This window comes from Ranitomeya imitator, chromosome 8, assembly GCF_032444005.1.
Source record: "Ranitomeya imitator isolate aRanImi1 chromosome 8, aRanImi1.pri, whole genome shotgun sequence".
Classification (NCBI taxonomy): domain Eukaryota; kingdom Metazoa; phylum Chordata; class Amphibia; order Anura; family Dendrobatidae; genus Ranitomeya; species Ranitomeya imitator.
In genome coordinates, this window is record NC_091289.1 from 125,669,678 (window position 1) to 125,696,652 (window position 26,975).

Below are 26,975 nucleotides of genomic sequence, written 5' to 3' on the forward strand. Positions count from 1 at the left end.
AGCAAAGCTGCCTTCCAAGCAATTTACTCAGATTTGATTCCCTTTTAAACACATTACTTTTTTTTTTATAGCCCCAGTGGCCTAATTGATAAAGCACTGGCCTCCTAAGCCAGAGATTATGGGATCAAGTCCCATGAGGGTAGTCTGTACCTTATGTTCCGGATGATTTCCTATGCAGAAATGGTATTGTCAGTTAATTTAGTGACAGGGAATAAATAATTGGTGGAGAAAAATTGAACTTGATGGACTCAAGTTTTTTTTCTGCCTAAACTTTATGGAGTGTTTCTACGCATCTCAGTGATGCCAAGACCATTTTTTTTTTCATCATACAATGTACTTCATTTTAGTAATAAACTTAGATCAATATGATTTGAGTTAGTCAAAAAAACTGATAAAGAAAAAAATAGATTTCATTGAAACAGATAGTAATACCACACAAAAAAGTTAATAAACATTAACCATGTCTCTGTCAGAATCAGTTTTCAAATGTTCTTTTATTTTGATGTTAGTCTTATAATAAATGAAAAACTCTGCTACATTTTTAATAAAATTTACAAAACCTACAGTATTATTAGGGACAACTTCATGTTTGAAGTGACTTTGAGAGGCCTATATTAGAAAACTATGAAACCATAAACCATTTTAACCCATTTCCAACCTTAGACATATAGTTACATCTAAGGTGGCCTCCCCGTTTGCTGCAGGCTCCGGAGAGGAGCTCGCAACTTTTCTGGCACATGTGGGGTAAAAGTACTAAAGTACTTTGTTGATGCAGAGATAGGCACGCGACTTCGACATACATCTGTATGTGATCAAGTGACTTCAGCAGTTCTTTCCTTTTTTCCTGGAGGGGCAAATGTGCCAGTCACTTTCCCTGTGTCGCGGGGTCAGATTTTTCTCTGGAGGCTGATCCGGGCTGGTGAAATCCCATTTTCTCAGCAGATCCCTGCCTTCCTCGTATGATGTAATAGAGTGCCAGACATTGCTGTAATTAATTAGAAGTTTTAGGGGGGTTGCCCCATCTGTATATGATTGACTTCTCCCACAGAGAGAAATAAATGGGTAAGGCCGGGATCACACATGCGAGAAACACGCCCGTGTCTCGCATGTGAAATCCAAGCTCTGGCGCCGGCACTGTGGAGCGGAGCGTGCGGCTCCATGTGTTGCTATGCGGCCGCACGCTCCGCTCCACAGTGCCGGCGCCAGAGCTTGGATTTCACATGCGAGACACGGACGTGTTTCTCGCATGTGTGATCCCGGCCTAATAGTCTCCTGTGGAAACGTAGGGTAGTGGAGGACACATCAGAGGAGATTTTCTCTTGAATAAAGGGAGGGGAGATCTCTTTTTCTTGAGCAGAAGAATGATCACTCTTTAATGTGGAAAAAGTGGATTCTGGTTAAGACATCCCATGGAGTTGTCTCTGGAAGATGTTTGGAACAGTCCGATAGTAGGACCTTGATCAAGTCTTGTATATATGATTTTAAATCTGCATTAGACACCTCTTCCATAATGCCGTGGAATTTCAGATTATTGCACCACGATTGGTTCTCCAGGCCTACTATCTTAGTCTTAATGGCATCAACTTCTTCTGCGAGCCCACTGTTAGATTCAATCAAATTGTTATGAGGTAGCAAAGTCTCCCATTTTACGCTCATTATGTGCAACTCTGGTGTCCAGATTGTGAGCAAGAGTTTGGACTGGATGCAACCACTTCTGCAAAATCATTTTGTAGATAGTGGCTGAACGCCACCAGCATGTCTCTTAGCAAAGTGACCGAGGCAGGTTGGTCTGAGGCATGAAACTTCACTAGGGCCGATTGAGAAGATAGTTCTCGCCCACCTGCAGCTTCTGATGCAGAATGTGGCGGGATTTTATTCAACTTCTGGCGTTGTTTCACCAGACTCGTGGAAGGAGGATTACTGCTCAGTGGTGTGATGGAGCTGTTCGTGGAAGCAGCAGTGGCCCTTGGGTGTGAATTTGCCTTTCGGTGATTGAGTTTCCCTCCATGGAACTATTTATACCTCTTCTGAGCAAAGCGGACCAAACCATGAACCTGCAACCAATCGAATTGGTGCAAGGTGGTACAGAATTAATACTCACTACAGGAGAGGATGGGTACGGCCCCTACTGAGAGCTCTGCTTTAGTGAGCTGGTCGCTCTACTGCTTGGAGAGCAAGGCGGCGTGGGTGTCTGCGTGCCATCTTTGTCCCGGTCTTTGATTACAAAAAAGTCCAGCTTGCTATGCTTCTTTTGGCTCATTTTGCCTTGGGTTATTATCCCTGGGTGTTGGGACAGTGCTGGAGCTATGTAGGTGGAACAGCTGTTGAGGCACACTTTGCCAGAGCTCTGCAATCAAGCGGCCATCTTCCTCGGTTGCCAAGCCATGCGCCACTCTTAATTCAGTTGAAACCCTAGAAGGGTTAACAAAGTGGAATGAAAAACAAAAAGAAAAACACATGTTACATTTTTCCCATTAAAATACTTTGAGCTTCAATTTTAAAAGGGGTTATAAGAGGAAAATAGACCCCAAAATGTAAGCAACTTCTCTCAAACTCGACAATACCATATGTGGCTATAAAGTACTGTTTGGGCATGCAGCAGGGCATGGAAGAGAAAGAGGGCTATTTATTTTATTGGAGTGCAAATTTAGATGTAATAGATTGCTGATGTCATGTGACATTTTCAGAGCCATTTAGGTGTCAAACGGCAGAAACAGCCCACAAGAGATGTCATTTTCGAAACTACACTCCTCAAGGAATTCATCAAGGGATGTGGTGAGCATTTTGAACCCATAGGTGGTTCGCAGAATTTTAAAACCATGGGCTGTGAAAATGAAAAAAAAAAAATCACATTTCTCCACTGAAATTGTGCTTTATGCCTAAATATTACCTAAAGAGGTAACAGGAGTAAGTGGCCTCAACAATTTGTTACTAAATTGCTCACAAATGTGGCAATAACCCATATGTGGTAGAAATCCACTGATTGGGAACATTGCAGGGCTCAGGATAGGAGTGATATTTGGCTATTGGAGTCATAATTTTACTTGGAATGGATTGCTGTTACAATGTCACATTAGCAGAGCCCGGGAGGTTTCAAAACTGCAGAGATCTCCAGAAATTTATTCCAACTTTTTAAACTATATAGTTAAAGAATTTAGTGGTGTAGCTACAGATGCTTCCTAGAAATTTATAACGCTGTGATGTGGAAGCGAAATAGAAATCATTTCCACTAAAATACTGTTTTAACATAAATTTTAATTTCTACAAAATGTAATGACAGACAGTGGACTGCAAATTTTGTTATGCCAATTTTCTCATATGTGGTCAGAAACTACCATTTGGGTAGTGGCAGAGCTCAGAAGAGAAGGAGTGCCATTTTTCTCCATTTGACTTTTGGAGCACATTTTTGGGAACGATTGTGGACACCATATTCTATTTGTAGAGCCTCTAATCTTCCAATATCCCACAAGTGACTACCACCATTTTAGATACTGCCCCCCTTAATGAATTCATCTAGTTGTGAAATGAGCATTTTTTTTTTTAATCCACAGGTACTTTAAGGAATCTTGTAACAGATCATTTGAAAAGACCACTGGGAACTATAAAGAAATGCCTGTATGGTCTGAAGACATCTTCGACTAACTTCTACCACACAATTACAGACCATATGGTCTCTGGGCAGCACTTCAACCTATGCATTCTCAAACACTGGAGCAGTTCAGAGAAAAACCTACCTGGCTGCAGTTATACGGCCAGTCTCCGATTCATGCTGCACGTGGTTTGGGCAGCATGAATCAACTGATAGGTTGCCTTTAAGATATTGAGGTTTTCTTCTGCAGACTGTCAAGTAGAACAAACAAGGCATGGTGGATCCTGCATACAGTCCATTCATTTCACATAAAATAGTTCGGTATCTGGGGACAGAACTGACAGCTACAGCAAAGTAAAGTCACAAGCTCTGCTCTGGGTTCGAAAATGCCTCTTGTGTGTCTTGGACCATTGATGCCTTTTATGAGTTCACAAGTGTCAAATACACAGTCAATGGTGTATCTAGATAGTTTAGAACTAACAAATATGACATTTTGCCATCTTAACAAGTTTCTGCTAACTTGGAATATTATTTATAAATTAAATATGTCGTGCCACAGCTTAGCAAAGTAAAAATGTCAAGATTCGAAGTATAGCTTGTGAACAGGCATAGCAAAAGGAGCGATTCACACCAAACATACAATTTTGCAACCAAGAATAATGTAGGCCTAGAAGTTCATGTCTAACCCAAAAGCCTCATTGACACATCTGTGTTTGAACATGTATGTGAAAAAATGGTACTGGTGGCATCAATGTTTTGGATCAGTGGTCATCGGTGTATGGTCCTTGTGTCCGTTTTTATCATCAGTATTTTTCACAGATAAAAAAAAAAAAGAAAAAACACTACAAAGCTTCTCCTATCCTTTGGAATCTTACTTATGGACAGTACACGGTTGACACACTGATGCCATCCATCTGGCTCTGTGTGTTTTTCCCAGACCCATAGACTTATAATGAATAATAATAATCTTTATTTATATAGCGCCAACATATTCCGCAGCGCTTTACAGTTTAACAGTTTCAAACACAACAGTCATAAGTAACAACGTTAACAATACAATAATTAAAGCAAAATAAGACTACCCTGCTCGCGAGAGCTTACAATCTACAATGAGGTGGGGGAGATACAAAGTACAGGTGTGTATTTACAATGATGGTCTAGCCATCTTCAGGGAGTGGGGGGTAGATGGGGATAGTGAATGGGCTACACACACAAACATAAAATGACTTTGATTAGTGAATGTGATAGGCCGCTCTGAACAAATGTGTTTTCAGCGAGCGCCTAAAACTATGCAAATTGTGGATGGTCCCAATATCTTGGGGTAGAGCTTTCCAGAGGATTGGCGCAGCACGGGAGAAGTCTTGGAGTCGGGAGGTAAGGATTAGTGAAGAGGTTAGTCGAAAGTCATTTGCAGAGCACAGCGGTCAGTTAGGCCGATAGACAGAAATGAGGGAGATGTAAGGGGGCCGCACTGTGGAGAGCTTTGTGGGTGAGAACAAGTACTTTGAATTGTATCCTGTAATGAATGGGTAGCCAGTGTAACGACTGGCGAAGAGCGGACGCGTCCGAGTAATGATTAGCCAGATGGACGACCCTTGTATTGGCCCTTTTCTATCGTGATACCGAAAGAAAAAAAAGTTCGATAGGTCTCTTGGAGTTTTGCATGGACACAATCTGTGAATAAAACAGACATATGAATAGCACCATAGACCTACTGTCTCCTTCCCCATCATCCTGTAGATTGTGAGCCCGCAAGGGCAGGGTCCGCTTCCCTCTGTGCCTATCATTGTTAGTTTGCTTACAATCAATAATATCTGTAATTTGCATGTACAACACCATGGGATCAATGGTGTCAAATAATTTTCATATAATGGGTGCATGTTCTATCTATAAAAAAAACAAATGCTACATGTAGGTCTGAATGAGGCCTAACCGAGCTTAAAGCCTGGGCAACAATGCAACTTTTTGTAGCTCTATTGATTGCTTTTAACTAGTAAGTGGCAGCTGAAGTCGACCTAATTGCATGTAACTCACTATATGGCTTTGGTATGTAGCTGTGGCTAAACAGGCTATGTTCTCACGTTGCGTTTTTTGTTTTATATGCAAATTTTCAGCTACGTTTCACAGTACCAGCAAAGTGTACGAGATTTCAGAAATCTCATGCACACATATTGTTTTTTTTTTCCTGACTTTTGTCCAATAGCTGCTTTTTTGCAAAATTCAGCATGTCACTTCTTTTAGCGTTTTTCACCCATTGAAAGCAATGGGTAGTGCAAAAAACACTGCAAAAAGGTTTTGCAGCATTTTTGGTGTCAAAACCTTATGAAGTTGACTTTATTGTTCGAAACGCGTATGGTTCTTTTTATACATCACCCCTTATTTTATATTTGCAATGTTGTCTGAAACGTCCTAATTGATGTTGTACCATTTTAAAAAGAATTCTTCCAAATGAAACTAAATGAAAGATTTTTATCAACACACTGGTGTGTGAGCTGGATCCATTTTCACACTGTTCAAGTTGCCGAGTGCTGCGACGCAGCAGGATTCCTGTTCTCCTATCCTGGACTGGAATTACGCCTCAGGGGTGAGCTGATTTTCCATTTATTTAGACTTCTAAAGTTCTGGTACCCAAACCGAACCTGGGAAAATAGTTTGGGTAAGGTACCAGAACCCGAACTTCCACGGGTCCACTCATGCCTAGACATGTCAGCGTTACAGACAATAACAGACACAAGGAGCAGTGGTAGAGAATTATTTGATTTATATATTTGATTTTAAAGTTAGTATTTTCATTTTAGGATTTATTATAGAGCTCTAATTGACAAAACTATAACCAATGAATTTGCTGCATGTGACGTCGGAGGGTGAACATAATCAGCCTCATTACCAAAGCCACTGGTCCCTTCAGTAGAGGTGTAAGATCTTTTTCATGTCATATTGCCCCTTGTATCAGAGCGGATCCTTCTGTATATAGGGGATTTTATGAGACTATGAGCAGTTGCCCGTGTCATCCATTCAATGCGACTACTAGCAAAAACTGAGATTTTGGAAATCTGCAAACACTATTTTTCTATCGTTTTTTTCATGACTGTATTTGAGAACTGCAGTGGGTTGTTTTTTTTTTGTTAGTTGTAGCGTATCAGTTCTTTTTTACAGTGTTTTTTTTTTTTCACCCGTAGAAAGCAATGAGAGTGCAAAAATGCTGCAAAAGATTCAACAAACTGACTGCTGCTTCTTGGTGAAGAAAACTAACATTGTGAAACATGTATTGTGGACCAAACACACCTGCAATCTGCACAAAAAGGCCACATAACCTGCGTTTTGAACTCTGCATTTTGGCTTCAGAACAAATAAAATGCTACAAAAATGCCTGTGAACATGGCCTTGAGCGATGACTGACCTGTGACTTTTTGAAGCGCTACAAGTTGAATTTGAGGCTATATTCACACGTTGCGTTTTTGCTGCTTTTTTATGCAAAGTTTAAGCTGCTTACAAAAAGCAGGTTTCTTAGTTTTTGTTCCTTTTCTTGGAGTGGTTTTTACTGTTTTTTTGTCAGGGTATATTTGACTCTTGTATATGCTGATAAAGTTCAGTGCATAAAAAAAAATAAGTCAACTTCATAAGGTTTTGACACCAAAAATGCTGCAAAACCTAATACCTAATATTTTTTGCAGTGTTTATTGCACTACCCATTGCTTTCAATGGGAGAAAAACGCTATTTTATATTTGCAATGTTGACTGAGACGTCCTAATTGATGTTGTACCATTTAAAAAAAAATCTTCGAAATAAAGCCGAATTAAAATTATTTTATCAACACCCTGTGTGTGAGCTGGATCCATTTTCACACTGTTCAAGTTACCAGAACTTTACCCAATCTTGATCCAGAATCCAAATCACATAGAAAATAATGAGGACCCTGAACACTCTCTCTTGTCCGGTACGAACCCCTGAACTTTTATGTTCGGGTTCGCTCATCTCTAATCACGTCAACTGTGCTGCAGCCAACGGCAGAGCGCAGCAGTGCTGTCAGAGTTAATGGCATGAGCCACTGCGCTCAGTTATTGGCTGCAGTGCCGGTGATGTGATATCAGCACTGCAAAACCACAACAGACATCAGGAGCCGTGGCATGGGAATATTTTATTTGTTTAAACAAACTACATCTGGGGGGACAAGAGTTGTCTGAAGCTGGAAAAAACCCTTTACAAATCCATATAGCCATCAATGCTTTAACTTTCCAATAAAAAGCTGCAATTAAAAATAGTCTTCCTTTACAGGGAACCTGTCATGCCAGATAACGTTATTAACCTGCAAATAGTTAATCTGCAGGTTAAAAAGTGTTAGGCCGGAGTCACACTACAGCGAGATATGGCCGAGTCTCGCAGGTTAAAACCAAGCTCTGGCACCGGCACTCCGGAGCGGAGCATGCAGCTCCATGTATTGCTATGCGGCCTCACGCTCCACTCTGGCGTGCCGGTGCCAGAGCTTGGTTTTAACCTGCGAGACTCGGCCATATCTCGCTGTGTGTGATCCCGGCCTTAAGAAGGTTCTCAGCCGCCACAAGGAAACTGAGGCACCCAGGAGAAAATGAGACACATTGTTGCAGCTACAGTCACCACTTACAGCACTGTTAGTAGCGGCTGTATGTATGCCCAGCACTTTGCCTGACCACTTGTGGTGGAGTCCATCAGGGCAGAGCTGGCTGTCAGTCAAAGTCCCAGGGCGTGCTCACGGTCTCCACTCGCAGTGCTGTTAAAATGATGGTACGACTGTATGACTAACATCTTGCAGCTCCCGGGAGGAATAAAGTTCATTTTCTCCCGAGTGCCACATTTTAAAGTACACTGGCCAGGAATCTTAACACTATTAGCCCTGGATCTGCAGGTTAATAACATTATGCGACATTGCAGGTCCCCTTTAAGCTCAATAGCAGCCCTGCATGGGGTTAGCATCTACCAGATGCAGTTGTGATTATTGCATGTATGTGTTTGAAATCTACATTATTGCAGGTGATTTTAAGCTCTGCATTAGGCCTTATTCATAAGTATAAGGGTATGTGTCCACGTTCAGGCTTGCTTCAGGATTTGGTCAGGATATTATGCAGGTAAAATCCTGACCAAATCTGCACCTGAGGTCACTGGCAGGCCACCTGCGGTGTTCTTGCATTTTTTGCTCATTGTAACAACATGCTGCGTTCTGAAAAAACGCGTTGTATGTGCATTTTCGCGGCAAAAACACATGCGTTTTTCCCTGCATAGTGGAGACGGGATTTCATGGAATCCCCTCCACTATGCTGTAACATCTGGAAGCTGCGTTTTTGACACTGCGGAAAAACGCAGCATCAAAAACGCAGCGTTTCCTGAACGTGGAAACATACCCTAAATCTGACTTGTGTCTGATCATCTTGTAATCTAAGTGATTGTAATTTTTTTCATCAATTTGCCTTCCGTATGCCATTTTTTACCATCAGTGAATTTGCATTTTTATGAAACGTACAGCATACGCTAATTACAATATAAACCTCTTATCGATAACCAATACCTGGTTTTGCAGCCCAGATCCATATACTTGAATGTAGCCAAGCTGCAATATCAGAATGTGTGGGAGTATCTGCAGGAGAAAGTCTTTCCTAATCTTGGACAACCTTTTGGAACTTGGTGTATTAACATGTTCATGACCGGAGGTATTTTCGTTTTTGTTTTCAGCTCCCCTTCTTCCCAGAGCCATGACTTTATTTTTCAGTCAAAATGTCCATGTGAGGGTTTGTTTTTTGCAGGACAAGTTATACTTTTGAACGACACCATTGGTTTTAACATATCGTGTACTGTAAAACGAGAAAAAAAATTCCAAGTACCGTGAAATTGCAAAAGAGGTGCAATTCCAGCTTTTTTTTTTTTTTTTTTTTTTACCATGGTCGCTAAATGCTAAAACTGACCTGCCGTTCTGATTCTCCAGGTCATTATGAGTTCATAGACACCAAACATGTCTAGGTTATTTTTTATTTAAATGATGAAAAAGAAAATTAAAACTTTGGTAAAAAAAAAAAAAAAAAAAGGCACCCTTTTCAGACACCTGTAGCGTCTCCTTTTTTGCAATATGGGGCTGCGTGAGGGCTTATTTTTTGCACGCAGAGCTGACATTTTTATAAACATTTTGGTGTAGATACGATCTTTTCACAGCTCATTATTGCAATGGAGCGGTGACCCCCCAAAAAAGGAATTCTGACGTTTTGATTTTTTTCTCTTTACGCCCTTAGTGATCAGGTTAATTTCTTTTTTTAAACTGATAGATCAGGCGATTCTGAACGCGGCAATACCAAATATGTGTGTATTTGCTTTCTTACTGTTATTTTGAATGGGGTGAAAGGGTGGTGATTTGAACTTTTATATATTTTTCATATTTTTAAAAATTATATATTTTTTTTATTTTTTGCATGGGAGACGACATGCTGCGATAACCCAATTGCCTCTGCTACACACAGGCAATGATCAGATCCCCTGTATGTAGCAGAATTGCTCACTTGCTATGAGCGCTAATCACTGGGCGGAACTCATAGCAATCTGACTATAAACAACCATAGAGGTCTGCTGGAGACCTCAGATTGTCATGCCAACCCATCAATGACCCACAGTCACTCGATGGGGTCACCGATGGGTGGGCTATCCGGCAAGCTTCTGGTAAGCATGAGTTAAATGCCACTGTCAGAGATTCACAGCGGCATTTAACAGGTTAACAGCCATGGATGCATCGCGGCTGTTAGAGGCATATGTCAGCTGTTCAAAACAGCTGACGTGCCGGGAAAGATGTGGGCTCAGTGCTGGAGCCCCACCAAAGGGAGGGATTCTGACGTGGCATACTATTACGCCCGGCGTTGGAAAGCGGTTAAGGAAAACTTTTGCGTTTTCATAAGATTCCTAAAAGCTCATTGCACTCATATATTAGAAGAATACAGTGGTTAGAAATCAGGGTAACAGGTTCTGGGATCAAGCATAACCTAAAAGAACAATTACAAGATCAATGTTTAGTGTCGGAAAAATGCGTTTTGCAGTGTATCTATCCTGGTACAGATCACTGGAAGATTTTAAATTGATTGGTACAGAAAACCAGGAGGATATATATATATATATATATATATATATATATATATATATATATATATATATACACTAGATGGCAGCCCGATTCTAAAGAATCGGGAGTCTAGAATCCATATATGCTTTATTTATTCAAATGTAAGAATAATACAATTAATAAATAATAGTAAGAAAGAACAAAAAATGGCTGCACTCACCAGCTCTTGACAATTCTTGTTATTTAAGGTACAGTTACACAGGATCCATGAACATGCTTATGAGGGGAGGCAGTATATGGAGAAAACACCAAACAAAAGTTCAAAATTGGTGTGAAAATGTCACTGAACCACTTCACAACTAAATATATATAGTTTTGGTAAATGGTATTATCATTTTTTTGACGAAATTCGGCAGGAGCTTGAAGAGCAACGTCACTGGGCCCGCCTCCACGCAGTAGAAACTTGCTGTGAGGTAAAAATTCAAAAATCACACCAAAATGGCGGGCGGAGTGTGTCACAGTACGGCACGTTTCTGATTGGTCGCTCGCAGCAGGCGGCAACCAATCAGACACTGGACACTGTTGACGTCACTTATCTCCGGACATTAGCTCCGGACATTAGCTCCGGACATTAGCTCCGGACATTAGCTCCGGACATTAGCTCCGGACATTATCTCCGCACATTAGCTCCGGACATTAGCTCCGGACAAAGCCACGGAAGTTGGCACAAATTGCAGGAAGTAGTATTCTAGGCAATTAATCTCCGGACATTAGCTCCGGACATTAGCTCCGGACAAAGCCACGGAAGTTGGCACAAATTGCAGGAAGTAGTATTCTAGGCAATTATATATTAGATAGCATCGGGTATCCATATCCCTGTTAAAAAAAAAAGAATTAACCCCTCAATGACAGCCAATACGTCTTTTAACTGACCTGAGATATAAGAGAATAGCCTCCCCACACAGGTGACAATACAGTAGCTCTCGGCTGTACACTATAGCTGACAACTTGCTGTATCAGCCACGATCAGTGTTTGCACCGTCCAAACTGTTTAACCCCTTAGATGCTGCTGTCAAGTGACTACATCATTATAAATGGCTAACAGAGTGTGGAGGCTTCCTCTTTATCCCAATTGGTGTCCTCAGATCATGATTTTGTGGTCCTGATGTTTGCCATTGCAATTCACGACCAAATAGCGGCCTTAAGGTACCGTTACACTAAGCGACGCTGCAGCGATATAGACAACGAGCCGATCGCTGCAGCGTCGCTGTTTAGGTCGCTAGGAGACGTCAAACACGGCAACAGCAGAACGATGCAGGAGCGATCCAGTGACGTAACGGCGACTCACTTATCGTTCTCGCTGGTTGTTAGCTCCATGTAAAACATTGCAGGCATTGTTGCTTTTGCTGTCAAACAGGACGAATCACGCCGACTTGACGACCAAATAAAGTTCTGGACTTCTAGCTCCGACCAGCGATGTCACAGCAGGATCCTGATCGCTGCTGCGTGTCAAACACAACGAGATCGCTATCCAGGACGCTGCTACGTCATGGATCGTTGTCATTCTCGTTCTAAAGTTGCTGATTGTGACGGTCCTTTAACCCCTTCATGACCCAGCCTATTTTGACCTTAAAGACCTTGCCGTTTTTTGCAATTCTGACCAGTGTCCCTTTATGACGTAATAACTCAGGAACGCTTCAACGGATCCTAGCGGTTCTGAGATTGTTTTTTCGTGACATATTGGGCTTCATGATAGTGGTAAATTTAGGTAAATAAATTATGCGTTTATTTGTGATAAAAACGGAAATTTGGCGAAAATTTTGAAAATTTCGCAATTTTCACATTTTGAATTTTTATTCTGTTAAACCAGAGAGATATGTGACACAAAATAGTTAATAAATAACATTTCCCACATGTTTACTTTACATCAGCACAATTTTGGAAACAAAGTTTTTTTTTGTTAGGAAGTTATAAGGGTTAAAATTTGACCAGCAATTTGTCATTTTTACAACGAAATTTACAAAATCATTTTTTTTAGGGACCACCTCACATTTGAAGTCAGTTTGAGGGGTCTATATGGCTGAAAATACCCCAAAGTGACACCATTCTAAAAACTGCACCCCTCAAGGTACTCAAAACCACATTCAAGAAGTTTATTAACCCTTCAGGTGCTTCACAGCAGCAGAAGCAACATGGAAGGAAAAAATGAACATTTAACTTTTTAGTCACAAAAATTATCTTTTAGCAACAATTTTTTTATTTTCCCAATGGTAAAAGGAGAAACTGAACCACAAAAGTTGTTGTCCAATTTGTCCTGAGTACGCTGATACCTCATATGTGGGGGTAAACCACTGTTTGGGCACACGGCAGGGCTTGGAAGGGAAGGAGCGCCATTTGACTTTTTGAATCAAAAATTGGCTCCACTCTTTAGCGGACACCATGTCACGTTTGGAGAGCCCCCGTGTGCCTAAAAATTGGAGCTCCCCCACAAGTGACCCCATTTTGGAAACAAGACGCCCCAAGGAACTTATCTATATGCATAGTGAGCACTTTGAACCCCCAGGTGCTTCACAAATTGATCCGTAAAAATGAAAAAGTACTTTTTTTTCACAAAAAAATTCTTTTAGCCTCAATTTTTTCATTTTCACATGGGCAACAGGATAAAATGGATCCTAAAATGTGTTGGGCAATTTCTCCTGAGTACACCAATACCTCACATGTGGGGGTAAACCACTGTTTGGGCACATGGTAAGGCTCGGAAGGGAAGGAGCGCCATTTGACTTTTTGAATGAAAAATTATTTCCATCGTTAGCGGACACCATGTCGCGTTTGGATAGCTCCTGTGTGCCTAAACATTGGCGCTCCCCCACAAGTGACCCCATTTTGGAAACTAGACCCCCCAAGGAACTTATTTAGATGCCTAGTGAGCACTTTAAACCCTCAGGTGCTTCACAAATTGATCTGTAAAAATGAAAAAGTACTTTTTTTTCACAATAAAATTCTTTTCGCCTCAATTTTTTCATTTTCACATGGGCAGTAGGATAAAATGGATCATAAAATTTGTTGGGCAATTTCTCCCGAGTACGCAGATACCTCATATGTGGGGGTAAACCACTGTTTGGGCACTCGGCAGGGCTCGGAAGGGAAGGCGCGCCATTTGACTTTTTGAATGGAAAATTAGGTCCAATTGTTAGCGGACACCATGTCGCGTTTGGAGAGCCCCTGTGTGCCTAAACATTGGAGCTCCCCCACAAGTGACCCCATTTTGGAAACTAGACCCCCCAAGGAACTTATCTAAATGCATATTGAGCACTTTAAACCCCCAGGTGCTTCACAGAAGTTTATAATGCAGAGCCATGAAAATAAATAATTTTTCTTTCCTCAAAAATGATTTTTTAGCCTGGAATTTCCTATTTTGCCAAGGATAATAGGAGAAATTGGACCCCAAATATTGTTGTCCAGTTTGTCCTGAGTAGGCTGATACCCCATATGTGGGGGTAAACCACTGTTTGGGTGCACGGCAGGGCTCGGAAGGGAAGGAGCGCCATTTGGCTTTTTAAATGGAAAATTAGCTCCAATCATTAGCGGACACCATGTCACGTTTGGAGAGCCCCTGTGTGCCTAAACATTGGAGATCCCCCAGAAATGACCCCATTTTGGAAACTAGACCCCCAAAGGAACTAATCTAGATGTGTGGTGAGGACTTTGAACCCCCAAGTGCTTCACAGAAGTTTATAACGCAGAGCCATGAAAATAAAAAAAAAAAATTATTTTCTCAAAAATGATCTTTTAGCCTGCAATTTTTTATTTTCCCAAGGGTAACAGGAGAAATTTGACCCCAAAAGTTGTTGTCCAGTTTCTCCTGAGTACGCTGATACCCCATATGTGGGGGTAAATCTGTGTTTGGGCACATGCCGGGGCTCGGAAGTGAAGTAGTGACGTTTTGAAATGCAGACTTTGATGGAATGCTCTGTGGGCGTCACGTTGCGTTTGCAGAGCCCCTGATGTGGCTTAACAGTAGAAACCCCCCACAAGTGACCCCATTTTGGAAACTAGACCCCCAAAGGAACTTATCTAGATGTGTGGTGAGCACTTTGAACCCCCAAGTGCTTCATAGAAGTTTATAATGCAGAGCCGTGAAAATAATAAATACGTTTTCTTTCCTCAAAAATAATTATTTAGCCCAGAATTTTTTATTTTCCCAAGGGTTACAGGAGAAATTGGACCCCAAAAGTTGTTGTCCAGTTTCTCCTGAGTACGCGGATACCCCATGTGTGGGGGTAAACCACTGTTTGGGCACACGTCGGGGCTCAGAAGGGAAGTAGTGACTTTTGAAATGCAGACTTTGATGGAATGGTCTGCGGGCGTCACATTGCGTTTGCAGAGCCCCTGGTGTGCCTAAACAGTAGAAACCCCCCACAAGTGACCCCATTTTAGAAACTAGACCCCCCAAGGAACTTATCTAGATATGTGGTGAGCACTTTGAACCCCCAAGTGCTTCACAGACGTTTACAACGCAGAGCCGTGAAAATAAAAAATCATTTTTCTTTCCTCAAAAATTTTGTTTTAGCAAGCATTTTTTTAGATTCACAAGGGTAACAGGAGAAATTGGACCCCAGTAATTGTTGCGCAGTTTATCCTGAGTATGCTGGTACCCCATATGTGGGGGTAAACCACTGTTTGGGCACACGTCAGGGCTCGGAAGTGAGGGAGCACCATTTGACTTTTTGAATACGAGATTGGCTGGAATCAATGGTGGCGCCATGTTGCGTTTGGAGACCCCTGATGTGCCTAAACAGTGGTAACCCCTCAATTCTAACTCCAACACTAACCCCCCCACACCCCTAACCCTAATCCCAACTGTAGCCATAACCCTAATCACAACCCTAATTCCAACCCAACCCTAAGGCTATGTGCCCACGTTGCGGATTCATGTGAGATATTTCCGCACCATTTTTGAAAAATTCGCGGGTAAAAGGCACTGCGTTTTACCTGCGGATTTTCCGTGGATTTCCAGTGTTTTTTGTGCGGATTTCACCTGCGGATTCCTATTGAGGAACAGGTGTAAAACGCTGCGGAATCCGCACAAAGAATTGACATGCTGCGGAAAATACAACGCAGCGTTTCCGCGCGGTATTTTCCGCACCATGGGCACAGCGGATTTGGTTTTTCATATGTTTACATGGTACTGTACACCTGATGGAACACTGCTGCGAATCCGCAGCGGCCAATCCGCAGCCAAATCCGCACCGTGTGCACATGGCCTAATTCTAAAGGTATGTGCACATGCTGCGGAAAAGCAGCAGTTTCCCATGAGCTTACAGTTCAATGTAAACCTACGGGAAACAAAAATCGCTGCACACATGCTGCGGAAAAACTGCACGGAAACGCAGCGGTTTACATTCCGCAGCATGTCACTTCTTTGTGCGGATTCCGCAGCGGTTTTACAACTGCTCCAATAGAAAATCGCAATTGTAAAACCGCAGTGAAATGTGCAGAAAAAACGCGGTAAATCCGCCATAAATCCGCAGCGGTTTAGCACTGCGGATTTATCAAATCCGCAGCGGAAAAATCCGCAGAGGACCAGAATACGTGTGCACATACCGAAACCCTAACCCTAGCCCTAACTCTACCCCTAACCCTAGCCCTACCCCTAACCCTACCCCTACCCCTATTCTAACATTAGTGGAAAAAAAAAAATTTATTTATTTTTTTATTGTCCCTACCTATGGGGGTGACAAAGGGGGGGGGGGGGTCATTTATTATTTTTTTTATTTTGATCACTGAGATATAATCTAACTCAATGATCAAAATGCACTTTGGAACGAATCTGCCGGCCGATTCGGCGGGCGTACTGCGCATGCGCCCGCCATTTTGGAAGATGGCGGCGCCCAGGGAGAAGACGGACGGGACCCCGGCAGGATCGGTAAGTATGATGGGGTGGGGGGGGGGGGACCACGGGGGGGGGGGGATCGGAGCACGGGGGGGAATCGGAGCGCGGCAGGCGTGGAACGGAGCACGGGGGGGGCTGGAACGGAGCACGGGGGGGCTGGAACGGAGCACGGGGGGGTGGAACGGAGCACGGGGGGGTGGATCGGAGTGCAGGGGGTGATTGGAGCACGGGGGGAGCGGACAAGAGCACGGGGGGGAGCGGAGCACTGGACGGAGGGGAGCCGAAGCAGTGTACCGGCCAGATCGGGGGGCTGGGGGGGCGATCGGTGGGGTGGGGGCACACTAGTATTTCCAGCCATGGCCGATGATATTGCAGCATCGGCCATGGCTGGATTGTAATATTTCACCCGTTATAATGGGTGAAATATTACAAATCGCTCTGATTGGCAGTTTCACTTTCAACAGCCAATCAGAGCGATCGTAGCCACTAGGGGGTGAAGCCACCCCCCCTGGGCTAAACTACCACTCCCCCTGTCCCTGCAGATCGGGTGAAATGGGAGTTAACCCTTTCACCCGGCCTGCAGGGACGCGATCTTTCCATGACGCCACATAGGCGTCATGGGTCGGATTGGCACAGACTTTCATGACGCCTACGTGGCGTCATGGGTCGGGAAGGGGTTAAGAGTCTGTCGGCTGTAGTAATCTGTTTAGAAGTTAGAGGCATTTAGGTGGTAAAAATAAACTTTTTCATTTCTGCCATGCCACTTTGCATTAATTCCCGAAAAGCACCTGAAGGGTTAATAAATTACCTGACAGCCGTTTTCAATATGTCAGGGGGTGCTGTTTTTAAAATGGTATAACTTTTGGGGGTTTGCCAATATATGGGACCCCTAAAGGCACTTCAAATATGGATAAGTCATAAAAAAATTAATTTTGTAAATTTCCTTGAAAAAAATGAAACATTAGTGCTACACTTTTAAACCTCCTAAAATGCTAACAAAATAAAATAACATTTTACAAATGGTGCTGATGTAAAGCAGACATAAGGGAAATGTTATTTATTAATATTTTGCTGTGGTATGACTATCTGGATTAAAAAGTGATAATCATTCAAAGTTTGAAAATTGCAATTTTTTTTAAATTTTTTCTCAAATGTCTGATATTTTTTATAAATAAACCCAAAACATATTGACCTAAATTTACCATTATCATAAAGTATAATGTGTCCCGAAAAAAAATCTCAAAATCACTGGGATGTGATTCCAGAGTTATTACTACATAAAGTGACACTGGTCAGATTTAAAAAATTTGCCTCCGTCATTAAGGTGTTAATATAAAAATAGTTATATACTCACCCTCCGTTGGCCCCCGGATCGAAGCGGTTACCGACGCTCCTCGCACGCTCCGGTCTGAAGAGTGCATTGCGGTCTCGCGAGATGATGACATAGCGGTCTCGCGAGACCGCACGTCATCATCTGGCGAGACCGCAATGTATGGAGCGGTCACCGGGGCATCGCGAGGAGCGGGAAAGGCCTGTTCTGGATCCGAGGGGCCGATGGACGGTGAGTATAATAACTATTTTTAATTTTTTTAATTATTTTTAACATTAGATCTTTTTACTATTGGTGCGGCATAGGCAGCATGAAATAGTAAAACGTTGGTCACACAGGGTTAATAGCAGCGTTAACCGAGTGCGTTACACCGCGGTCAATGCTGCCATTAACCCTGTGTGAGCGCTGACTGGAGGGGAGTACAGAGCGGGCACTGACTGCGGGGAGGAAGGAGCGGCCATTTTTCCGCCGGACTGTGCCCGTCGCTGATTGGTCGTGGCTGCTTTGCCATGACCAATCAGCGACTTGGATTTCCATGACAGACAGAGGCCGCGACCAATGAATATCCGTGACAGAGACAGAAAGACAGACGGAAGTGACCCTTAGACAAATTATATATATATATATATATATATATATATATATATATATATATATATATATATATATATATATATATATATACACACACACACACACACACACACATACATATACACACACACACACATACCCCAACACTGGTTAAGCTGTGTTATTTAGATGTTCGGAAGATACCACGGATCCACTGCATGTAACATCAAAAGAACAACATGAATAGTAATTGTTAGAATTTAAATGTTCACTTCATACTATCAAACACGCTTCCCGAGGTTGACCGCAGGGAAAAGCAAGATCTTCGATTCTTCCTCTCCTCTGAAGATCTTCACTTTTTGATTCTGAAAACTGCTTGCAAATGAAATAACTGTGTGGCGTGATGAAAAAAAAAAATGTGAACAAGGAAAAAAAAAATAAAAAAAATCAACTTTTTCTTTTTTTAATCTGGCCTTTTATCCCTGGAGGGAAATGGGGAGCAGAGGGAAAAGATATTGTGTCCAACAGGACCTACGAGAGGTTTTGGATCAATCGCGGTTTCAGCGGGATTCCGCTTAATGAAGGTTTCTTCAACAGAGAGGCTTTTTTTGCTAATAACAGTAGGTATTATGGACGGCCGTGTGGAGCAAAACATCTGTAGGAAAGACAAAATAATTGCTTCGTTTTGCTTTAGAAAGGATTAGGAAGAATCTAAACCCACAGCAAACCGTTTCACTTTGAGGGAGTTTGAGGACAGCTTTTCAACAAAACCCCCTCCCCATATGTTTGTATTGAAGAAGATAAATCATTAATATCTCACTGCGGGGTGAGAAGTCATGGTTTGTAATACACAATGAGCTAAAGCTTTCAGGTCAATGATACACAGTGCAGGGAGATGTGTATGACAAGGATGTGCGACATGTGTTTATACTGTGCAGTAAATGTATTCCCTCCTGTTCGGATGTGTCATCACATATATGCACCACTTTATATCTATATTTGCGTGTACATACACACTAAAAATATGACCAAGCGCACATGCAATATTGATAGATTTGAGCTACTCTGCACAAATACTTCCCAATTTCTCCGTACTGCTTTACATATTCTCAGCAGACAAACAACATCTTTACAATGCTGAATGCACGTGCCGTCAGCAGTCACACCGTATGTATACATAGTCTGTATGCTCTCCTAGGACCAAACACACACATAAAACATGTACTTTAGAAATTCATATTTATTTATATTCTGTAAGATAGCACAACAAATAGTTATTCTCTCTTTAAGGCTGCAACACTTGCTGTATGTGACCACATAGTAATGGGAAACGTTATAGAAGACAGAGATAATGTTATGCTTTGAACAAAGAAGACATTGACTATAATGGAAACTCTTCAAATAAATAGAGTAATATTCGCAGATTTCATCCTTTAAGCTTATGTCATGAAACATTTGAGATGTATGTTTATTTTCGGGAGGAAAGGTACCGCAGGAAGACAAAATATACTCTCATAATATATCCTGTACACTGGTGTTTTATGTGAAGTTTATTAAGATTGCACATAACGAAAGGATGGTGACCAGCCCATGAAACCGCAAAGGAAAGATGCTCATAAAGAAGCAAGTTCTGGATTGAATTGGCTAACATTGTATTAAAGGGGGGAGGGGTACTAACATTTGTAGATTTCTCTTTGGGCTCAGGACACACATTTATCATTGTTTAAGGCATCGGATGCAACTATAACTAAATCTGCTTGTCAATGGAGATGTAAAAAAGAAAATCCTAAAAATTCATTATATACTAAAGATGAGCGAATTGAATGGAGTTGAATTTTATAAAATTTGCAGGTTCCCCCAAATTCGAAAAAAAATTTGCAATTCTATTCACGCAAATTGGCAAAAAATGTTCACCGACTTTTTATACACTGTAGAAGACTGCATCAATTTCAGGCGCAACTGCATAGGCTTCTCCATAATGCCTGGCACCCATCACGTCACATAATAGAATAATAGAGAGCAGTCAATCAGGAAGGATTATCATAGTCAGTATAAAAGCCTAGGCAGGGAGTGCAGCAGCCATTTTAGGGAAATTTTTAACAGTCAGACGTCAGAGCTCACCGCTCAGCAATGGAGATAGGAAGAGAGAGCCCTAAAGCATTGGATAAATACTCTAGACCATAATATGTGGTAGAAATGCAGGAGTGAAGATGATTGTAGCAGTCCGTGAATAGTACAGAAATTGAATTGATAAAGGAGGTGCCAACAACAGCAATGCCAGTGTAATTAATCAGTGATACATTATAGCTGGCATCTTTCCTGCTGTATTTGAAATAAAATACATATTATTTCTTCATTAATAATGCACTAGAAAGCAGCAGTAAGTTAGCACAATGTCTGTAAAAGAAAGAAAGCCCACTTCATTATCAGAGAAGAGACCATTGAAAAGAAGATAGTCTGCTCTGGCTGAGATCATACAGCCAGTGCCTGATAAATGCTCCCCACGGATCAGGCAACATGTTACAGCTGACAGGTGCACTTTACACTGCACCGGTCATTAGGCACAGTGGTTTGCAAAAGTTTTCATCCCCTTGGCATTTTTTTGTATTTTGCTACCTCACAACCTGGAATTTCATTGGTTTTTTTATGGTTTGCATGTGTTCATGTAAAGAACATGCCTAGAACTCTGAATATTTTTTTTTTTTTGTGAAGCAAACAACAAATAAGACCAATTTAATTGAAAACTTCAGTACTTTATCGAGCCTCCTTTTGTAGCAATTACAGGTGCAAGTCACTTTGGATAAGTCTCTATGAACTTTCCACATCTTGCCACTGGGAGTTTTGCCCATTTCTCAAGGCAAAACTGCTCCAGCTCCTTCAAGTTACATGGTTTCCTCTGGTGAACAGCAATCTTCATGTCTGACCACAGATTGTCAATTAGATTAAGGTCTGGGCTTTGACTAAGGCCACTCCAAAACATTTACACGTTTCCCCTTAAACCACTTGAAAGTTGCTTTAGCAGTATGCTTTGGGGTATTGTCTTGTGAGAAAGGTGAACCTCCGTCCCAGTCTCAAATCACTGACAGACAAACAGGTTTTGCTCAAGAATATCCCTGTATTTCGCACTAGCCATCTTCACGTCAACTCAGACTATTTTCTCTGTTCCTGCTGATGAAAAATATCCCATTCCTTGAAGTTGTCAACACCATGTTTCACTCTGGGGACGGTGCTTTTGGGGTAATGAGCTGTGTTGGTTTGCTGCCATAGTGTTTACCCTTGGTGGCCAAAATGTTCAATTTTAGTCTCCTCCGACCACAGCACCTTCCGCCATACATTTGGAGAGTCCCCCGCATATCTCTTGGTAAACTCAAAACGAGCTTTACAATTTTTGTATGCAAGTAAAGGCTTTTTTTCTGCCCACTCTTCCATAACAGCCACCTCTATTGAGTGCACGGATTATTGTGGTCGTATGGACAGATACCACAGTCTCTGCTTGGGAACTCTGCAGCTGCTTCAGGGATACCTTTTTTGTGCTGCCTGATTAATGCGCTCTTTACCTGGGTTGAGAGTTTTGGTAGTCGGCCTTCTCTTGGCAGGTTTGTTGTGGTACCATGTTCTTTCCATTTGATGATACAGGATTTGATGGCGCTCTGGGGGAATCATCAGAGACCGTTTTTTTTTTTACTTTTTTAAGTAACCCAACCCGGACATATTTTTCAACAACTTTGTCCGTGACTTGTTTGGAGATCTCTTCAGTCTTCATGGTGTTTGGTTAGTGCTGCCTCTTAATGGTATTGCAACCTCTTTTCAGAAAAGGTAAAGTGTATATACTGACAGACCATGTGACACTTAGTGAGAGGAAGTCCACCTGTGTGCAGTCTAAGCATGGGATTTATGAACTCAATTGCTTGCACAAGTAATTTTTAGGGGCTTCATAGAAAAATGCATATACATAAATACATATGTACAAGCCAATTTTTGGTTATTTGATCCCAATAAATGTATTTATGCCAATATTTTTCTCACTTCACTAACTTAGTCCATTTAGTGCTGATGCATCACACACAAATCGAATTACAAAAATATTTAAACACAGGTTGTAATGTAACAAAAGGAGTAAAAACCAAGGAGGGAGGTGAATACTTTCGACAGGCACTGTATGTGTTGATTTATTAGTCTATGGGAGAGAGGAACTACCTAAAAGTAGTCAACTGAAACGTGTTGCCTCCGACTGGATTTTCTAAGTACATTTTCCCTGGAACTCGGTTGCGTTTCGGAATAAAACATACGTCTACAGTAATGCAGTCAGTGTCCGTTTCATGCTGCCCATGGTTCAGGCAGCATGTCCTCACGAGAGGTTTGTTAGTGCTACCACATGTATCCAGGATGATGTACAGTATTCGAGGGGTTCCACACATGAATCCTCCTGTGACATAACCTGGACCCCAACTAAATTTACATCACTCTAGGTTTCTATAAAATAGGATTCTATGTATTATTCTATTTAAGTAGCACGCGGTGTCTTAATATGATCACATGAATTAAAAAATATGCTCGTGAATGAGGCCTTAGTCATTCATTTAAAAAGGAAAACTCTTCCTGCTGGGTTAAAAACAAGATCATGAGCAGCATTTCTCTCCTGAACACTGCATATGGACACATCACACAGACATATCTTTGGAAAACTGGACAATCGCATAGCAAGAGAAAAATGTACACAACCTGAACATTACAATAAGGCACCTAGTGAAAAGGCGAATATAAATGTACCATTCCAGGCAAAACACTGCCCAATATCGTGACTGTAAGTATCAGGAAATACTTAGCATAACCACAAAACCTGGAATTGCTACAAAGTGCAAACAAAAAAAGTTCTTTACAGTGGCAAAATATAAAAACTTGACCGGTTTGAAGGCAAGCAGTGAAACATTTTCCAGCCAATTTTTGATTTTGGTCCTACAGCCTATTTTGCCCTTAAATAAAAACCTATCAGTTACATAAAGTGAATCAGTAGCCAACATTTATATAAGCCAAGACAACAGGGTCACTCACACACACTAAAGAGAAGTGACGTATATACCTGTTGGTCTACAAGAATGGATGGTTATTCTAAATTTTAAAGAAATATTTATGTATGTGGTAAAATACACCAAAATATAGTCATTTCATTTTACAAATAGAAAAATATACCGAAGAGGGGAAAAAAAACAGCATAAAACTATAACATTACATTTCTCTCAAGTTTTGCAAAGTCATTATAAAGGCACAGGGTATCATTTGGATTACCAAAAAGTAAAGGCAACTGAGCAGCAAGATAAAGAAGGGGCTAAAGGGAAAGGCCTTCAAATCCTGTTTACCAGCAAAGTAAGGTGGACATTTATGTGATGTGTGACTGTACGTTGTGGGGAACACTAAACCCTAACAGTGTCTTTAGGAAGAGCCTTCCATTGTCTGAGTGGATGTCCACCAAATCTATGATTTACCTTCCCGACTCATTTTTTGTTCCTTTTACCCCATACAAAGGTTTTGCTTTGTCAATGTAAGTTAGGAGATAAATATGACAAAACCTTTTATTACTACGTTCTTCTCACCAAATTTCCTCAAGTGTGAACTACATGTAGGTATAGTTAACTTCTCAATTTTGCAACCACAAGGTTGATGCCAAATGTTGACCGCAGAATGAGGGCTAGGTCTTGCATCGCAAGCTTGTCTAGAAGTGAGGGATCTTATCCAGATTAACCAGAAAAGTGTTCCATCCCCCCAAAAATATGTACTGGTCTCTGTAATTTAAAATAGGACCACTGAGGAGCACAAAAACCTGCCCACTTCTACGGAGTACACATTGGAAATTCTTGAAAGTGATGGACGTAGGGTGGGAGAATCGTTGAGGAGAAGTCATCTAGCTTGAGGCGGTCACGGCATGCATTCTCTTTGCAACCTCATACACATAGGTCACATCTGGTCTCTTCTCTGGGTCTGGATTTATGCAGGTATTCACCAACATTCGCAGCTTTGGAGAGAAAAAAAAAAGCAAGTTATCCTTCACAAAATAAATCTTTTTCAAATGTGTCATTGCTAGGTAGCGTTATTGACCGACGTCGATAGAAGATACCCTCGGCTATACTCTTGTGGGCTTCATGATACAGAGATGTTATTAGATATTCTGCAAAACTCATCTGGCAGGAATATTTACTGAAAAAATGCCTCGAAATAATATCTTGTTATAACAATCTAGGCTCACATTGGGTCCTCACATTGAAGGCTTAAACCACGGGTAGATATTTTTGTGCGTGGAAGCTTTAAAGTAGAAACTAAAAATGTGATTGAATAAGAAATATAATTATATATATATATATATATATATATATATATATATATATATATATATATATATATATATATATATATATATATAAAATTGTCGCTCTTTAACTGGGAGATTCTCTATGGGGCATAGTTTTTGATATGTGCCCCTGGGCTGTGACTCTGGATTCACACTTAGCAGCAAAATCACAGCCCTGCAGGCAGGACCCGCACAGCCGCTCAGCTGAGTGGTACCCTCATTATAATCCCCCCGCAGGTTGCCATGGCAACTGCCATCCTGGAGCATCCCTGTACCTTCCTAATAAGCAACCATGTGAAATGCAAATGCGGACAGTCTGAAAATTAGTCAAGGAGAATAGGCGATGAGGATGCAGATATGTGAAATATTCATGTGCAGACTGGAGGAGGAAGGGAGGGGGTAGAGAGAGAGAGAGAGAAAGGCAGAGAGAGAAGAGGGAAAACGGAAGGAGGAGACAACGTGAGTGTCAGAACAAAAGGCTGCCCCTGACATTCATACCGTTATTACACATCACTGCAAATGCAGAGACTGGAGCACAAATTCCATATGTGCATGGCCATTATACATGGAGGCTACTCTGCATTACCATTAGGAGTCATATAGTCCAATGCAATATCTGGATGTGTAGAATATTGGATACAGCTTGGTGCAAAATACATTTTTCATGTTTATCGTAACTTCTCACCGTAAAAGTTCATGAAAATAGAAAACAAAAGGCAAATAAATTCTAAAAAAGTTATATATAAAGACACGAGCAACACCGACGAGGAATGGATGTAAAAGACGGGTTATGCTGCGAGAGTTATTAGAAAGGATTCCATGGCATTATAAAAACAGATAGAAATAGTCCTTAGATGATACATCAAGAAACTACAAATTTACTCTGTTACATTACGCAAATCATTTTTACAGATGCAAAAAACAAACAAAAATAAAAATAATTACAAATACATATACATGTATATACACACATTCGTCTCTAACAAAAAAAAAAAAAAGTACTTTACAGATATCTCCCCCCCGTTCACATTACTGGTGTAGATGAAAGATGATGTAGATGAAAGATGCACAGGCCCCTCTGTCATGCAGGACACAAAGATTAGAAATTGCACATTTTACAGTCACAAGGTCTACATATTATATTTAGGGCACCAGAAGAGCTCAGCATGTACAGAGTGTAACCAACAGTGGACCACATCACAAGCTGTATGAGCATGCGGATCTGCCCCGCTCCCCCCCCCCCCCCAAAAGCCCAAAACATTTGCATCAAAATTGTAACAGGTCATATAGCAAGATTAGTTTGCAGTAACAATTGCAGTCTATGGTTAGAAAATGCCATTAAACCCTTAATGACCGCCGATACGCCTTTTAACGGCGGCAGTTAAGGGTACTTATTACTCAGTGCCGCTTTTTAACGGCGCTGAGAAATAAGGTTATAGCGCCCCACAGAGTCAGAAAATCTCCGTGGTCTCCGCTCCAGGGGGTAGCTGAGACCTCGCCCGGAGAACATAATTCGGGTTGGTTTTTACTGCCCCCCATCTCGTGATCACCGTTATTCACAGAATAATGGCGATCACAAAAAAAAAAAAAAAAAAAAGTCAGATATCCCATTCATTTCTCTCTCCTCTGATATAATCTAGCATACCAGAGGAGAGAGAAATGGGGTCCCAGAGACCCCCCCCCCAGTACCTCAGTTGTCCCTGGACCCTTTGGCTCCATCCCCCGGTGTCTTCATCTGGGAAGAAAATGGTGGGTGCATGCGCAGCGCGCCCGTCAATGTCAGCTGGCACCCAGCAACAATAGATTTTTCCTATTGATTCATTTTGATCACTGTGATAGACCCTATCACACTGACCAAAAAAAAAAAAAAAAAAAAAAGTAAATCAAACCCCACTTTATCACTCAGTTAGTTAGCTAAAAAATGATAAAATAAAAAATAAAAAAAATGATTTCTTTCTAGTTGTACATTAGGGATAGGGTTGGGGTGTTGGGGCTATGGTTGGGATAAGGGTCAGGGGTAGGGCAGGGTTAGGGTTAGAATTACATCATGGGGTCACCAAATCCGACATGGAGCTCGCCATTGATTCCAGCCAATTTTAAGTTCAAAAAGTCAAACAGTTCTCTCTCCCTTCTGAGCCCTGCCATGCACCCAAACAGTGGCTTTCCCCCACACACAG

At 41.5% G+C, this 26,975-nt stretch overlaps 1 protein-coding gene across 3 annotated transcripts in view; it reads right to left on the reverse strand.

Moving 5' to 3' along the window:
- Positions 1 to 19,677: 19,677 nt before the first annotated feature.
- Positions 19,678 to 26,975, reverse strand: part of NEK7 (NIMA related kinase 7) — a 174,431-nt gene continuing 167,133 nt past the window's right edge. For 2 of the 3 annotated variants that reach the window (XM_069737336.1, XM_069737337.1), the window contains one exon: positions 19,678 to 24,465. In XM_069737336.1, coding sequence (XP_069593437.1) covers positions 24,355 to 24,465 — 111 coding nt within the window. In that variant the 3' untranslated portion in view covers positions 19,678 to 24,354. The remainder of the gene's footprint in view (positions 24,466 to 26,975) is intronic. The other variant, XM_069737338.1, reaches the window with a different exon arrangement.